Below are 16,919 nucleotides of genomic sequence, written 5' to 3'. Positions count from 1 at the left end.
AAATCTACAAACAATAAATGCTGGAGAGGGTGTGGAGAAAAGTGAACCTTTTTGTACTGTTGATGGGAATGTAAATTGATACAGCTGCTATGGCAATTCCTTAAAAAACTAATAAAACTACCATATGACCCAGGAATCCCACCTCTCAGCATATACCCTGAGAAAACAATAATGGAAAAAGACACGCGTACCCCATTGTTCACTGCAGTACCATTTACAATAGTTAGGACACGGAAGCAACCTACATGTCCATCGACAGATGAACGGATAAAGAAGCTGTGGTACATATATACGACGGAACATTACTCAGCCATAAAAAGGAACACAGTTGAGCCAGTTAAAGTGAGGTGGATGAACTGAGAGCCTATTATACAGACTGAAGTAAGTCAGAAAGAGAAAAACAAAGACTGTATATTAATGCATATATATGGAATCTAGATATATGGTACTGAGGAACCCATTTACAAGGCAGGAATAGATATAGAGACACAGAGAACAGACTTGTGGACACAGCGGGGAGAGGAAAGGGTGGGACGAACTGCGAGAGTAGCCCTGAAACATATCCATCACCATATGTAAAACAGACAGCTAGTGGGAAGCTGCTGTGTAACCAGCGAGCTCAAGCCAATGCTCTGTGACAACCTAGAGGGGTGGGAGCGAGGTTCAAGAGGGAAGGAACATATGTATACTTTTGGCTGATTCATGATGTTACAAAGCAATTATCCTCCAATTAAAAATAAAATCAAAGCACCTAAACCCAAGAACTGCTGTTTCTTGTAGCAGTGGTTTAAACAGAGGTGCTAACAGCAAATGTTATCTCGTCGCCTTTGTGGGGCTGCAGCCGTGCCCCTCAAAGTGAATTTGGAGGTTCTACACACTTGGTAAAAAAAAAAAAAATAAAAATAAAATCAGTACATGTGTATCATTTAATATCTCAAATAGCAATCTTGCTCCTCTCCAAGTGAGGCAAGTGAGACAGCTTCTCAAGCCCCAGATAAATAAACCCAATTCTTGTGGTTCTTTCTTCCTGCATTTCTCTCAGTCTTTTCAATGGCATCTTATTATACTCCTCGTTCTTGATTTGCAGATTTGGATATTATTTAAGACCTTCTTATTATGGAAGATGAGGACTTAGCTATTTTACACACCCCCAAGTATCTTTCTATAAAGCAAATATTTCCCTAATCCCCCAGCTTTAGAGCCAGAATCCAGCCACTCAGCACAATGACAGCTGAAGCACCGACAGCACTTGACCACAGATTCCCAGTGAGCCTGTTCTGGAAGTCCATGTACCCTGCAGCTGCATTCTCCCAAGATCGTGTTAAAATTCTCCCTGTCTAGCTATGAAGATGCTAATAACATTCAGAAGTGATTTTAGAGCTCTGTGGCAGTAAATAAACCACCAGGATTCAATGGATCAAAGCCTACAAAATAGGAATTTAGAAAATTGTTCATGAAATGACCATAAAACCCAGGGCCTTTCTAGTTCTATACAGTCCATTTTCTCTACTCATTCTCTCCCCATCTCCGTTGAGCCCGTTCCCCAAGGGCTCCAAACCCTCTGGCCCCAGAGGCTTTGACTGAAGGGATCTGGGTGAAGTCAGCCCCAGGCTGGGGAGCAAATCAGCTTGGCCCCTCCGAGGCACCACACTGCTCATCTCTCGAGTTCATGGGGGCCTTCTCCAAAAGATCCACTAGAGCACATTTCCCTCACAAGACAAAAGCAATGAGAGGGAACAGACTGAGGGTCTTTCTATGCCATCCCTCTCAAGGATCCCTGGTTCTGAAGAGAGAAAGCCATCTGCCAGGGGCATGGATGGGAGTATGCTGACTCTTGGCGATGCCTCCAAATGCCCACTGCAGACTGCTAGCCTTTGTTGTCATTCCTTTATATTCTTTGCATGACTCATAAATCTGCATCATGTGACTCAGGCATCGGAATCCACGCCCCACCCCACCCCACCCCTGTCCATATTTAATGCCTGGCCAGCTAGGTATTTCTGTTCACCTGGATGGATCACAGTAACTGAGGTCTGCCAGGGAGGAGTGATGATGGGGCTGGGTGGGAGGTGACAAGAGCATTAACAGCCAAAGGGTGAGACTGGGTGATGATGCTCAAACCTCACCTCTGAGTTGTGGACGCAACAGAAAACATGGCAAGAAAAATATGACATAAAGCTACTGAGAATCCCTCAAAACCACCACTTGAAATGGCAGCCCACTCCAGTATTGCCTGGGAAATGCCATGGACAGAGGAGCCTGGCAGGCTATAGTCCATGGGGTTGCAATGAGTTGGACATGACTGAAGCGACTAAGTATGCAAGATAACAAGCCAATGAACACTTTGGCCACCTGATGCAAAGAGCCAACTCACTGGAACACATGGATACATGTTATATGTTGGAGGATGATGTGGAGGAGGGGGCAACCCCAACCTCCCCCCCACCCCGGTGGAGAAATTGTTGGGCTTGGGTGCTCAAAAAGCATGGGCTGATGCTTTTTGAAAGCCAACTCTTTCCCTGATATTGGGAAAGACTGAAGGCAAGAGGAGAAGGGGGCGGCAGAGGATGAAATGATTAGATAGTATCACTGACTCAATGGACATGAGTTTGAGCAAACTCTTGGAGGTAGTGAAGGTCAGCGAGGTCTGATGTGCTCCAGTCCATGGGGCTGCAAAGTGCTGGACATGACTTAGTGACTGAACAACAACAATGAATAAAATATGAAACTCTGTGATTGTTGCACAGTATATTGGGGTTCAGATCACCCATTTATTGAGCACCTATACAGCCAAGCTTTATAGGGTTGCAGAGACTATAATGATGAATAACCTGCTTTGAGCTAAGTAAAGTCACTCGTTCAGCAGATAAAATGTGAAAGTCAAAAAAGAGGCAGGCTTTTAAAGTAGCAAGAGAGGGATAAAAAAGAATGCTATAGGATTTGAAAGAAGAGAAAACAATCATAATTGGTTGAGGGTGAAACAGTAAGACACATGGATGGATAAACAGTCCAAGACCCAGAAAATCAGAGCAGTTGCTAATCTGGAGTCTCGTGGTGGCTCCGTTGGCAAAGATGTGGACACACACCAGGCTGGTGGCAGGAGCGGCATGGGAGGACTGTAAAGGCAACTAACAACGCATGGACAGTTACATGTGTGTCTGCACGTGCGTGCACACATTCTGAGCTGGACGCTAATCTTACATGGAGGACTTTCAACATGGTTCTACCATCCAAAGAAGTCGGGGGGACAGGCTGGTTTAGGGGCTGGTAGTTAGGAAACTGTGAGCAGAGACAGCCCATGCTTTTTGAGCACCTAAGCCCAACAATTTCTCCACCCGGGGGGGTGGGGGGGTGGTGGTTTGGGGCTGCCCCCTCCTCCACGTCATCCTCCAACATATAACATGCATCCATGTGTTGTTCAGTGTCCTATTTTCCTCCTGGTCCCAGGGAATGCCTTGAAATAGAGGGAAACCCTTGGCTCCAGCAGCACAAACAGATCTCCTCCTGGTTCCTAAGTTATGCCTCTGAAGGTTTTCTCCTATACACACTGTTCTCTTAGAAATTCTCCTTCTGGCTTATCCTAAGTTGTAAGAGGGTCTATCACCATTTATACTCTTTCTAATCATCTGTCTTACCAATATCAGTTTTAGAATGCGACAAACCTTGGGAAGCCGTAGCCTCTATAGGAGTTAATCTGGCTGCCCACTTCCACGGCTCCAGCTTTGAGAGACATCCCTGACTTCTTAGAACAAAAAGTCTCACGACAGGGAACTTGCGAACAAACAGGAAACCTGGTGCGTCAGCCCCTGACGACCCTCCCATCCTCACATGGGATGTTGCTGATGGTCACTGGCCTCATGGCTGGGCTTGTCTTGGGGAAGGGAGGTACTGTTATTAAGGGGCCCCTGTGTGTAAACCAGTGGAATGAAGGTAAGGGCTGTGTATGGCAGGGCCCAGAGCGAATACAACAAAGTTGTGCTTCTCCCGCCGTGAGTTTCCAAGTGTCTGGAAACAGCGGGGCAGTTCCTACACATCCTTCCAGGCGTTCGGCATTACCCAGAACAGCACACCGATTCCCTGTGGATTAAAGGACAAAGCCAGCAGGGATGCCGGCTTCTATGGCCCCGGTCCCTCTCGCCTGCTCCTGCTTCCATAAATCACGCTGGCAGGTAGCTGGGAAGCAGCTGTGGATGACAGCGTTGCTCTGGAGCACAGGAAGCCACCTTTTAACCCGCCTGCTGTTGTTTGTCTCTCAAACGTGACAAAGGAACAGATGTAAGCAACATGCCAACTGTTGAGAGGATCTGCTCGTAGCGCTATAGGAAGCCTGCTCAGAGTGCATCACACCAGCCGCTCCACAGAGGCACAACCAAGTTCATTTCCTGATGCTCACCCCCCCACCGCCACTGACAAGCACTCTCTGCTCATGTCAGGTTGGGGTCTGCAATGCTTAGACAACTCACCACATACAGCCCTGCTGCCACCTTCACCCCCGCCCCGAACCCTGTTCCAACACCACCAAAGTCCAGTCTAGCCTCAGCGCCCAGCGCCTCTTCTCTGACCCCCATGCTCCATCCTGGGCCAGAGCATTTAACAGTCTGTGCTGGTTTCTAAGCCTCTCACAGGGCCATATCCTCCCTGTCCAAACCATCCAGTTACCTCCATGAGGGATGGAGCTGGGTTCACCCACCTCTGTCTTCCCAGAGTTGCGTTTTTCAAATCACTAGTTGTAGGATGAATGGGTCAGGAATCAGGTTTACAGAGTTGCAATTAATATTTAAAATACTAAATTAAAAAAAAAAACAGCTTATAAAAGACGCTTTTGGGACAACTAAGGAATTATTGGGGAACTATTAGAGGATATTATGAAATTCCTATTAATTTTCTTAGGTCCAGTAATGATGTTGTGTAGAATAACTTATTTTTTAAGAGATGCATGCTCAAGTATTTAGAGGTGACTTACTTTCAACTGGATCAACAGAAAAAATACCTGTGTGCAAGCTGACACATATGCAGAGATAAAGCCAGCAGGGTAAAATGTTATCACTGCTGACTCTAGATAAAGAGTATATAGGCTTTCACTGTACTAGTCTTTAAATTTTCCTGTGTGCTTGAAGAGTTTAATAATGAAACAAGAAAATAAAAAAGAAGAGAAAAAAATCAGAATGCAGGGCATGAAATATGATCTGGTTCGGGGTGTCTATTGGATGTGTATCCTAGGTTACAGTTTAAATGTATTTCCTCCTTTGCGTCAAGGCCAAGACTCTGAAATACTGCCCTGCAGTTCCTCACTGTTCCAAGCACAGAGCAGGTGCACTCTGAACTGTTTAACTTCTAGAAGCACAGAATTTTAGTGAAGGGGCAAGCTGAGAACTCATTTATTCTCCAGTTACATCCCATTAACGCCAGCTATGTCAAAATATCCAAGCCATTTCCTGCCTTAGCACATTTGGCTCTAACCTGAACTCAGCCTTCAGGACTCTTATCAGATGTTTCATTACTCATCAGGAAGGCTGCTCCCCTGCCCCCTCCATGCCGGGGAGGTGGTCAGTGGAAGACTTCAAGAGTAGGGCGCCAGTTGTCCCAGTGTGCCGGGGACTGAAGCATGTCTTTGTGGGACTAAGGACTTTCAGTGCTAAAATTAGGACAGTCCCAGGCAAACCAGGATGGCTGTTCACCCTAAACGTGAAGGAAGACTGGGAGAGGGCCTTGGACAGATCCGGGAGAGCTTCACACCATATGCCTTGTAGCATCAAGGGAACATGAGGGGCTAGAGCAAATCCAGGGCAGTGAAATTACGATGAGACAGAGATCTCCCTGACAACATCCCAACAGCAACAGCAAATGCCAAATTGCCAAGCGTCTCTCATGCTCCTAAACAGAACCTCTGATTATTCACCAACTCACGTGGAAAGAAAAAGACCATGGGAACTTACTGTAAAAACGTCATCATCACCAAGCTCAGCCTCATTGTGGATGGTGGAAGATGATGTTGTTGAGCCTAAAAAAGACACAAAAACCACAAAAAAGTGTTTCCAAAGAGGATAAGTCAAAGCCAGTCATTTAAAGAAACCACATCCTAGTCCTTTCACATGTAGATCGCCAGCAGAAATGTTACTTGGGAATTAAATGCTTTAAGTTTTAAATATAATTTATTTATTCATTTATGGCTGCACTGGGTCTTTTTTACTACATGTGGGCTTCCTCTAGCTGGGGCGAGCAGGGGCCTATTCTTGGTTGCGATGCACGGGCTTCTCACTGTGGTGGCTTTTCTTGTGTAGCACAGACTCTAGGCGCATGGGCTTCAGTAGTTGTGGTGCTCAGGCTCAGATGCTCCATGGCATGCGGAATCTCCCCGGACAAGGGATAGAACCCGTGTCCCTTGCATTATCGGGCACATTCTTAACCACTGTAACACTAGGGAAGTCCTTACATACTTTTAACTTGCTCTTCTTTAATTGATTCTAGCCAGTATGTTCCTTAAATGAACTTTGCTTACTGTTGTTTCCAAATTGATCCCTCAAACATCCTCACTGATCCATGGAGAGCAAGCACAGAGGTGCCCAGGAGGTGGTGCTCAGAGGGCCTACCCACGGCTCTGAAGGACGTGCATCACTCCCTCCACCAGTGACCCCTGCCTCCACTGTGTAGTGGGAAAAGCACTGGACGGAGGACCCCAGGTTAGACCTGCCACAATCGCACTGTGAAACTGGACTTAGATCTCTGGGCTTTTCATTTACCCACAAAGGGATGTGACTAAATAGCTAGTATGGTTGCCTCCTCTTCTGAAATTTAGACACTATACACCCCAGACTGTGGGAGAAGCCACCTTCTAAACTGATACCTGGGCAAAAAGGTTTTTTTCTTGCAATACTGGCAGTGAGTTTGCAGGTCAACATTTAGGATAATGTCCAAAAAAAGAAAACCAGTTTATTTTCAGGGAATGAAATGGTTATTTACAGTTCAACTGATTTATTTGTTCATCTCTTTCTTCATTCCGGTAGGCAAATCATGTAACTTCTTCCTTTCCCTCCTAATAGCACCCCATTTACGTGGATCAAATTAACTAACCCTGTTAATGGCCAAAAAGGGAAACCATACTTAAATTTGCATAAGTGATAGATTACCAAAAGAGAAATTCAGTCTATATCATCTCCTTTTTCTTGGCTAGGCCTTATGAAATGCACATTTAGAAAGTATTTTGCTATTACATAAAATTGAACTCAAAAGACTTGCTCAGAAAGGGATGAGAAATATTTAAATTCCCAATGAAGGCTCACAGGAGGAAAAACAAGTCCCATAATACCCTGTGTGCAGTTCCTATTGCTCTTTGAGACTCTTAGATCACCACTATTTGAGTCACTCTAGTCCATCAATATTTAAGGCAAGTTTGATAGAACAGAGCTAGGTAGAATGTGTAAAAAAAAATTAAAAGTAAGAGAACCAAATTTTGTGTGTGGCTTCAGTGATTAAGCACATGGACATAGTACAAACTTCTCTCAGTAATACAGGAGTGGGCTTCCCTGATGGCCCAGAGGCTAAGACTCTGTGCCCCCAATGCAGGGGGGCCGGGTTTGATCCCTGGTAAGGGAACTAGATCCCACAAGCTGCAACTAAAGATTTCACATGCTGTAACTAAGACACAACACAGCCAAATAAATAAATAAATTAAAAGAAAATAATACAGGAGCTATTTTCTTATCTAAACATTTAAAAGCTATGTTTAATAATAAGATTTTAAATATCCACTTGTGTCAGACTTCTGGTGTAAACACTGGTTTCTACTCATTTTGTCCACCCCCGTGGTTGTAGGTCTCAAATTCATTGTTCCAGCTAGAATTGTCTCTCTGATGATTTTAAGAGATTTTTTTTCTTTTGAGATCTGCTTTCCTCTCCTCCCCCAAATAAAGAAAATGACTTTAGAGAACATTTCTCTCTTATACACATGAAATACATATTCTTCTGTGATTAATCTAACCAAATTCTGAATATGGCTTTACTATGCCTTGCTTGATATTTCTTTGTTCACAGGTTGGCTAGGACACCTTAAAACCTCTGATTTGATAACTCAATGTGTCGAAATGGAGAATTTGTGTGTTTGCATCTGTGGACACTAGAAAAGCCCCTGAGAACTGACTGCCCAAGAGCCTTTCAGTCCATGATTAAATGCCACACAGTGTCTACCAGCTGCTCACTCACAGACTAAGGAGTCACAGATTCCTTCTTTCCAGTGGCAGCCGTACCCCTGGGCCCTCATGACACAACAGTGGGAAGGCCTAGAGCCTCTTCTGGGCCCATTAGAATCCATTCTCCACCTCTGGAACAAGACAGGTTGCACCCAAGTTTTTTTCTCAGGAAAAGGTAAAATATATCAAAAAGTCATTTACATGGACGTCTAGAACTTATCTTTCCAGAGGAGTCTAAAAACCAGTTGGAATCCCTCATTATTCTGAAATCCATCTCCTTCTCCACTGCACTGTCACTTACAATATTTTTCTCCTTGGATGTTCCTAAAGTTTTGGCCTCTACCAACCTGGCCCCCAACCCTCCTGCAAATAATCCACAAATATGTGATGGCAGACAATTGGAATTAAAAAGAACCTGGAAACTTCCCACAGCCCCACTGAGAATGCAGTGATAAATTCAATACCTTCTATTAGGTCTTCGATTGCTTTCCTCACTCCCCTGTCAAAGGCTCGAGCATCAGCAGGGCTTTGGAAAGTAAGTCCAAACTTCCTATTGTCGACCTTCCAATGATGAAAGGTTGGGTTGGCTTTGGTGTAGACCAAGTCCTTTCTCACATAGCATTCCAATACCACCTGGAGGATTGAAATACACAGGTGGGTTACTTTTTAAATAGTCATGATGGTGTCTGGTTACAAAAATCTAACTAGGAATGACTGTTTTTGATGGCAACTGATGAAAACCCTCCCCTCTGCCTTCACGCATCTGTGAAGGCTTCTTAGAGGAAGGCTTTGCCTGCCTCTGTTGAGCATCCACTCCTTGCTGCTCCCCCCGTCTCCACCTTGGTGGTCCTTGCTGTATTGCTCTGCTCCTTAACCATGCTCTACATTTTACTCATTTGCCTTTCTCCAGCCCCTAGCTGGGGGTGGAGGGGTGGAGTGGGGTAGGGTGGGACTCTAAGCTGAGGCCCAGTCTTGGGGCTTTGCTCTATTCTAGGCTGACTGCTTTTCCATCAAGGCCTTTGTATTCATGACTCTCAATCCTCCTTCTCCTGTCCTAATGCTGTTTCTGAGTGACCTCAAATTCAACAAGCTGAAAAATAACTAACCTGCTCTGAAATTGCTGCCCTTAGTTTCCTATGCCAACTTCTCATCTAGCAATGCCAACCTCTGTTAATTTTCTCCGGCTCGAATCTCCATGGTTTCCTTTTGCCTCTTCTGCTTGTTCTATCCTCTGTATATGTTAAACACCAAGTACATTTCATTTTCCCTTCAGTATATTTTGTATCAACCCTGGTTCAATTGCTACCACCCTGATCTAAGGTCTCTAATAAACCTTTTATCTGGATTATTAGAACATTCTCCAAATTTCTAGAAATTTAGTCTCAGAACTGCCTTTTCACTAGGCTATGACTTTGAGGAGATTATTTCAGACCTTTGATCTTTTTATCTCTAAAGCGGAAATAACAGCATTGATAACCCATTATCGATGAGAACACATACACGAACAGGCTCTGAAAACATTGGACAGTGAGAAACCTAAAGGGCTGCACACACTTCCCAGGATATTGCATCATGTTTTTCACTCTTTCACTTCAGTTTTTATCACCTTCACAATTTAGTACTTGATTTCATATTATCTTCTAAGAGTTTCATGTGCTTTAAGTCTTGTTAAACTATCCTTTGTAAGTAGCACTTTTAACAGCTCTCACTGCTTCTATAAAGTGAACCATCTTGGTCATACAAAAAAAAAAAAAAAATTAAGTCTTGTTCCTTTAACTAGACTGTAAAAAGATCAAGATGTCTTATAAAATAACTCCCTCTGTGTACAGAGTGCTACTGCTGGCAAAGATATCAGAGTTCAATATTACAGAATAAGAGAGGCATTGAAATCATGTGAATGTAAACTCCGTTCTTTATTCATAGATAGCGCCAAAATATCAACAATATTTATTTCTATAGTTTCATTATGTATATATCAAAATGATTTCACTAAGCTTTACCAGCTTTGATCTTGTTCAGCATTTAATGAGTTCTACATTTAATGAAATGAGATACTATTAGTTTTAGACTAAGTGAAAGAGTGAAATTAATAAAAATTAGAGAATATCTTAAAATGAATAAAATTTCAAGAATACATCTAAGCAAACAGAAATTAAGCATTGCCTAATAAATGTTCTCTAACTTAACAGATGAGAATAATAGTCAAACTGGCCTATCCAAGCATTGCAAGCAGTTAACTTTATTCCATTGTGTTGAAGGAAGGCAATGGTCCCCTCACACAATTCTATTTATGATTAAATTGCTTATTATGGCCATTTCCCCCTAAGAATAGCGCAATGATTAAATGTCAGCCCAGCCCCATTCCAAACTGGGGAAATCCAAATAACCAAGGCTTTAGCTAACAAATGTTATCTATTTTAGAATTTAATAGTCTCAATGCAAAATCTCAAAATAAACTTTTTTGTAAAAACAAACATTTCCAGTTTCTCCGTATTTTTAATGGCAAAAAAATTAGTCTTTGGTTGACATTTTCTGAGTTTAAGATTATTCCAAAGATACCTTTTCCTAGAGAAGTGTAATAAATTCTTAGAAAAGTAAAGTTTAGCCACCTAAATTATGTGGGAGGAGGGATGGAGAGGAGACCAGATACCATCTCTTTATCCTCTTAAATTTTTTTATCCTCTTCAACAAAATTATATCATTATATATCTATGTAAGTTAAATGACAAAAATGATGACATTCAAATGCTATAATGTTCATAACAGGTATAACCCCTTACTGAAGTTTTGGCATAATAGGTATTAATCCTCTAAAATGAAGTTTGGTAATTTGACTAAAACTTGAGAAAGGCTTTTAAAAATGGCTTTTAAAATGAGATGCATGGGGAGAAAAATAAGTGATTATATATTCTTGTTGAAGATATTTCATCCCTCATTTGAAGGTATTAACATTCTCAGAGTGGTACATACTATTGCCTTCTGAACTGTATCTGTTGCATTTGACAATAAAAATTACATTCATCTTCACCTGAGTTCATAGAGTTGGCTTTATTTTGGAGCACCTGCTTTCATTAACGTCTAAGCACATGCAAGAAAAAGGAAATACAGTTCCTAATAAGCACTCTTGGATGGAAGAGAGGTTTTTAACAAAATTTCTTTGTCTTGTCTTCTTTGCTGTTTCACAATCCATGATGAAAGCAAATAACCTTCTAGATGATGAACCAAAGAATACATTTTGTGAAACTTGTGGTCATTTAGTTGGATTAAAATGAAATAGTCAGTGGTGTTCCTTAATTTTTTCTTCCATTTTTTAAAACCATACCAGCCTGTGAAGCAGAGAAGGAAATGGTAACCCATTCCTGTATTCTTGCCTAGAGAATCCTGGGGACAGAGGAGCCTGGTGGGCTGCCGTCTATGGGGTCACACAGAGTCAGACACAACTGAAGCGACTTAGCAGCAGCAGCAGCAGCCTGTGAAGGGGCCTTCCCAGGTGGCGCTAGTGGTAAAGAACCTGCCTGCCAGTGCAGGAGACACAGGAAACATGGGTTCGATCCCTGGGTCAGGAAGATCCCCTGGGTCAGGGCATGGTAACCTACTCCAGTATTCTTGCCTAGAGAATCCCATGGACAGAGGAGCCTGGAGGGCCACACTCTATAGGATCTCAAAAAGAAATCCATACTATAGAAGGTTCAATATAGCGGAGTCCAAGAAGGTTCCATTCTTGCTCAGCTCTCTGTCTATCCCCTCAACACCTCTCTATCTCCAGGGCTGCCCACTGACAGTACGGGCACTACCTTAGTTCCCTCCCTGCAGTTTCTTTATGTACTCACATAAGTCTGCATGTGTGAGTCTGTTTAAATGTAGCCATACCTATACACTGGTCTTCAATTTGACTTTTCTTCAAAAACATGTCTCAGAGACACAGGAAGGTAAAAAAGGGCTCTGTTTAGTGGCTGTGTAATATTCCTCAGAGGAGATATATGAGAATTGTTCCGCCATTCTGCATACTAATGGGCATTCAAGGTCATTTCTAACTGGTCACTTTTAAAGACGATGCTGAAATGAACATTCTTGAACATGTTCTTAAAGGTTGGTATTTGGGCTCTTGGGAGGCTTCCCTCTACAACCCCAGGTCCTTTTAGGGGGTTCAGGATGGCAGAACTATTTTCATATGTTAATGCAATTTTTGCTTTTTCATGGGGCTGCCAGCCCTGCTAATGCTGCAAAAGGAATGGTGGGTAAAACTGCTGTGCTGAGGCTCAATCAAGGCCTGGCCATGGCACCAAACATCCAAAGCCACTGGATTCACCACTGGCACACACAGTGGAAAAAAAGGCCAGTTTTATGTAGGGTTGTCCTTGATGAAGCAGTTAAAAACAACTGAAATCTTGACCCATGAATACACATCTTTCATTTTGTGTGATGAAATGGATGTACATGTAACTGGATTCTCCTGTCTGTGTCCACACTTGATCTGCTGTAATATGTTGCTTTGGTTGAAGTACAAGAAGAAACTCTGGCTTTGCACAAACGCATAGTTGGAAGAGTATCTCTCACAGCCTTTATACTTCCGCTGCATACGGAAGAGTGACGACTGTCTCAAGGAAAAACGTGAGTAACTGTCACCGTTGAGAGTTGAACTAACTGCTTTTCTCATGGATCATCAGGTTTACTTGAAAGAACAACCTACAGATGAACTATGGTTATTCAGACTTGGGTACTTTTTTTTGAAGATGAACACAGTGAGCCTGTCACATCAAGGAAAGCAAGGATATATTTGTTGACAATAATAATATTTGAACTTTCAAGTGAAAATTAGAATTTTGGACAGCTTGTTAATACTTAAAAAGACTTTTCTAATGACATTAGTGGTAATATTAAGAAATGTGATTTTTTTTTTGATACTGTAGAATTAAGTGTATCAACATTTGGAAGATCTGTGTAACTCAGTAAACCATTATTTTCCAAATGACCAATGCATGATGTTATAAAATCAGGAATGAGTAAAAGATGATGCAAAGAGAAAGGTAAATCAGTGGATTTTAATGTAATTAGAGTCTGTAAAGGTTTCAGAGTCCACATTTAACAAACTACTACAAACTGAGTTTTGGTTTAGATCAAAGTGTTAATATATCAATGATGATCTGAAAAGGCTATTAAAATAGTTCTACATTTTCCAACTGCATATCTGTGTGAGGCTGGATTTTGTTCATATATTTCAGTCAAAACAACATATTACAATAGACTGAAAGCAAGAGTAGATATTATAATCCAGCTATCTTCTACTAGGTTAGATATTAGAGAGCTCTGCAGAAATGCAAAGCAATGCTATTCTTCTAATCATTCTTTTTCCTGGAAAATACCTATATAGTTATTTGCCAGAAGCAATGTCATTTATGCTAACCCTACTGTTTAAGATTCTTAAAAATTTCAGTTTTAATTGCTAGTGTGGTAAACAGTAGTAGCTTATAGCCTATCAGACAAAAGCATTTCGGGGTCCTCAATAAACTTTTAGAGAGTAAAAGGATTCTGAGGCCAAAAATGTCTGAGAACTGTAGCTATCTGTAAAGCTCCGTAAGTCTATTTCCATAGGATAGGGTTTAGATGCAGAACTGCCAAGTGAAAAGGAATACACATTTAAAATTAATATCCTGCCAAATTGCCTTTCAAATAGTTTTGCCAGCTGGAACGCCCACTAAATGTGTGTGGGAGTGCTCATAGACCTGCACTGGAATGATCAACCTTTTAGATTCTCTGATTAATCTTCATAAGGTAGCTTCTCATAGGATTCATTTAAGAGGTAAGAGCATCTAATCCATCAAAATAAGATTCAACTCAGCAATTTTTAATTTGCATATAACTTCTCAGGAAAACTTGACTGTCTCCAACTTACAAAAAGTAACAACTTTGTGAATGAATACTTGGAACACAGACTTTTCCCACAGAAACAATGGCATCAACACAAGTTCACAGGTGTCAACATAAAATTCAAATAACAATAACAAAAACCAATGTGCTGAATTCTAGAACTGCACTACCTTGGAAAATCTATTGACAACACAGTTTCTACCAGAGAAAGTACTTCATGTCCTGGTTGGAATACTGAGAACTCTGATATTATCTATTTTCTGTATTCCAAAAATGATCTCCACCTTCTCTTTGCCTTTCCACTACCGAGGGCAGGGGGTGTCCTTCAACAACCTGTCCTGTTTGCACAGCTTCCAGGAGTATTCATACCCGCCAGTGGGAAGAAGTGCTGCATTATGGAAGCCTGGAGGCCAAAGGAGTCATCATCATTTTGCCAAAAGTGTGTGTGTGTGTGTGTCTGTGTGTGTGTGTGTGTGTTTTATAAGTCCAGAATTTACCAGCACATGAAACTGGGAAAGTGAGGGATGGAAAGATGAAGGACCACACCTAGGTGTATGGGGGTCTGACTTAATTCCTTGTGATATAATTTATAAAAGTCCCAAAGTGCAGAGTCACAGAACGTAAAGGGGACAAGAAGAGGGAGGGAGTGAGGAGAAACACGACAGGAGGGGATGAAGCTTACAATCCTTGTGCAACAGCAACACACAATAGAAGCTGGTCCACAGCCAGGACTACCCTCTTCCCATGCCGAGTTGGTATGAAGGGACCAAGATTTAGCTTCACAATGAAATGGTCCAAGAGCTGTCTCTAATGATTATGTGCCCTAAGATGGGGGAAGTGGATTCTTTCCTGGAGCACTGAGTTTCCCCACTACAAACTGGAAATAATAGTATCCTCCTCCTTTAGAATGTGGCAGGAATGTAACTGAGGTTATTTACATAAAGGGCCTCAAACGAAATTGTAGAAGTTTACAATTATTATGTTCAAGCCAGTGATAAGAAACAAGTTTATAAATGTATCTATAAAATGAAGGGGCTGAATTATTAATTAATAATTATTAAATGAAGGGGCTGACATATTCTAATGACAAACCATAGAAATACCAGGAAAAAACAGACCTAAAAATATATAACTGTTCAGGGAAGATAATCTGCTAACATAAAAGTAGTTAACAATAAAAATAAAAAGGAAAAAGTGAAAAAAAATTTTCTATCAAAATTTTTGTAGGAAAACAACGCCAACTAAAATAAAAAAGGCAAGCAACAGACTATAAAAATACCTGTAGTAAAAATGACAGATGAAGATGATTATCTTTGTTATACTTGGAGGGCATACATATCAAGGAGAATAATCAGGCCCCAAAAGGTAAATATGCAAAGGACACTGACAGATAATTCAGTGTTTAACAGAAAAACATTTGATCTTATTGCTGACCAAAAATAAGATACCATGGTTATCCTAATCAAATTGGTAAAGATTTAAAATATCTGAGCCTCAATGTGTTAAAGAAAATTCTCGTATATGCTGGTAGCAGCTCTTTGTATAAGTATCAAAAGCCATAAAAATTTGACCTCCCCCTAAATTATTCCAAGTAGACAGCAAGTGTGGAAAATGCAGGTAGATAATACAGGGGTAAGGGGGAAAGAGACAATCTTAATATTTGACATTAAGGAGATCATCAAATAAACAATGGAACATCAACCTGATACCAGCAACATGGAAAATTTCTTATGAGATATATAAAAGTGTTTATGAGCTCTGATTACAGCTAGGTAAAAGTAAAAATATGCACAAAGGGAAAAAAACTATACCAAAGGGTTAAAGGTGGCTGAGCACATGTGACTTTGGCTCAGCTTGGGTTCAGGGTATTAGTCACTCAGTCATGTCCGACTCTGTGAATCCATGGACTGTAGCCCACCAGGCCCCTCTGTCCATTGAATTCTCCAGGCAAGAATACTGGAGTGGGTAGCAATTCCCTTCTCCAGGGGATCTTCCCAACCGAGGGATCGAACCTAGGGTCAGGGTGAGAGGGAATCAAATACTCGTTTCAGGTCCCCTGATGGGACCCAGAACAAGGAGTCTTTCTGAATCTCAGTTTCTTCAGATATAACTAAACAAGCTGCTGTAAGGATACAATGATGTACCTTAACTGAAGGGCTAGCATTGTACTTAGCCCCTAGGGAAATGCTGGATAAAGGGTATTTTACTTTTTTTTGGTTAGTGTATAATGCCTTTATTGTGAATATCTAATAAACAAGAATGTTTTAACTATTTGACTATTATGTAAGGAATTTCTTGAATGGCCACATTTCTTAAAATAGTCTCCCTTTAAATTTTCGTTTCATTCTCAGAAATGAATCAAATGTGAAAACACCGTTTCTGTTAATCCATATATAATGTTTAGAAATTGTTCTGCCTTATCTATTTTGTAACCTTTATAAACCCTAAGAAGTGGTGGCAAAAGAAGATTAAATTTGTATACCCAGCACATAAAACCCAACAGATGCCACTCTTAAGGGTCTCAAATGTACCAGACATATTCCTGTGGTGTCTCTGTATTTTCTCTGTTGGGGTCCTGCACATTTTGAATCAATGGTTGGCTCTGGAGTATACATTCCAGGATCAAATATACGGAGGACCATGTTCTTCCAGGTCCAAGGCCTCCAATTAAAAATAGACTTAGACCCTCAATTTTCCTTCATATCATAGATTCCTTCATAACAGAACTGGACATTCAATTCCTTCATGAAAATGTATGTTATAAACTATCAATGCCCCCATCCTTGTGAGGTCATGAGTACTCTCCAAAGTGCATATTTTTAAGCATAAAGAATTATCACAGAAGTGTACTGCCACTGCTTTCCA

General features: G+C 41.3%; 1 protein-coding gene and 1 non-coding gene across 3 annotated transcripts in view; one reads left to right on the top strand and one right to left on the bottom strand.

Moving 5' to 3' along the window:
- Positions 1-16,919, bottom strand: part of SPRED2 (sprouty related EVH1 domain containing 2) — a 118,398-nt gene that overhangs the window by 15,925 nt on the left and 85,554 nt on the right. For both annotated transcript variants that reach the window (XM_043917645.1, XM_043917646.1), the window contains exons 3-4: positions 8,651-8,819; positions 5,937-6,001 (exon numbers count right to left, since the gene is read on the bottom strand). In XM_043917645.1, the coding sequence (XP_043773580.1) occupies positions 5,937-6,001; positions 8,651-8,819 (234 nt within the window). The remainder of the gene's footprint in view (positions 1-5,936; positions 6,002-8,650; positions 8,820-16,919) is intronic.
- Positions 745-878, top strand: LOC122704157. Its single transcript, XR_006343774.1, has one exon. It is a non-coding gene; the product is annotated as a small nucleolar RNA SNORA68 (small nucleolar RNA).

This window comes from Cervus elaphus, chromosome 11 (assembly GCF_910594005.1).
Source record: "Cervus elaphus chromosome 11, mCerEla1.1, whole genome shotgun sequence".
NCBI lineage: Eukaryota > Metazoa > Chordata > Mammalia > Artiodactyla > Cervidae > Cervus > Cervus elaphus.
This window is presented reverse-complemented; position numbering and strand designations above follow the sequence as displayed.